General features: G+C 69.3%; 1 protein-coding gene across 1 annotated transcript in view; it reads left to right on the plus strand.

Annotated features, from left to right (window-relative positions):
* The window catches only part of LOC102765912 (mucin-5AC), a 54,888-nt gene that overhangs the window by 9,063 nt on the left and 45,571 nt on the right, over positions 1-254 (plus strand). The window contains exon 9 of the mRNA XM_015560165.1: positions 18-195. Within this exon, the coding sequence (XP_015415651.1) occupies positions 18-195 (178 nt within the window). The remainder of the gene's footprint in view (positions 1-17; positions 196-254) is intronic.

Consider the following 254-nt stretch of genomic DNA (forward strand, 5'->3'; position numbering starts at 1 on the left):
CACCGCGGCCTCTGCAGTTTGGGGAGCACTTTGAGTTCGACTGCAAGGACTGCGTCTGCCTGGAGGGCGGCAGCGGCATCGTCTGCCAGCCCAAGAAGTGCAGCCAGGAGCCGCCCGCCCAGTGCAAGGAGGACGGCACGTACCTGGTCACGGAGGTCAACCCCGCGGACACCTGCTGCAACATCACCTTCTGCAGTAAGGCCCGGCCCGGCCCCGCCCCGTGACCCCCGGGGTCCCCGAGCAAGGCCCCACCC

The sequence above is a fragment of the Myotis davidii genome, unplaced genomic scaffold, assembly GCF_000327345.1.
Source record: "Myotis davidii unplaced genomic scaffold, ASM32734v1 scaffold3211, whole genome shotgun sequence".
In the NCBI taxonomy this organism is placed as follows: domain Eukaryota; kingdom Metazoa; phylum Chordata; class Mammalia; order Chiroptera; family Vespertilionidae; genus Myotis; species Myotis davidii.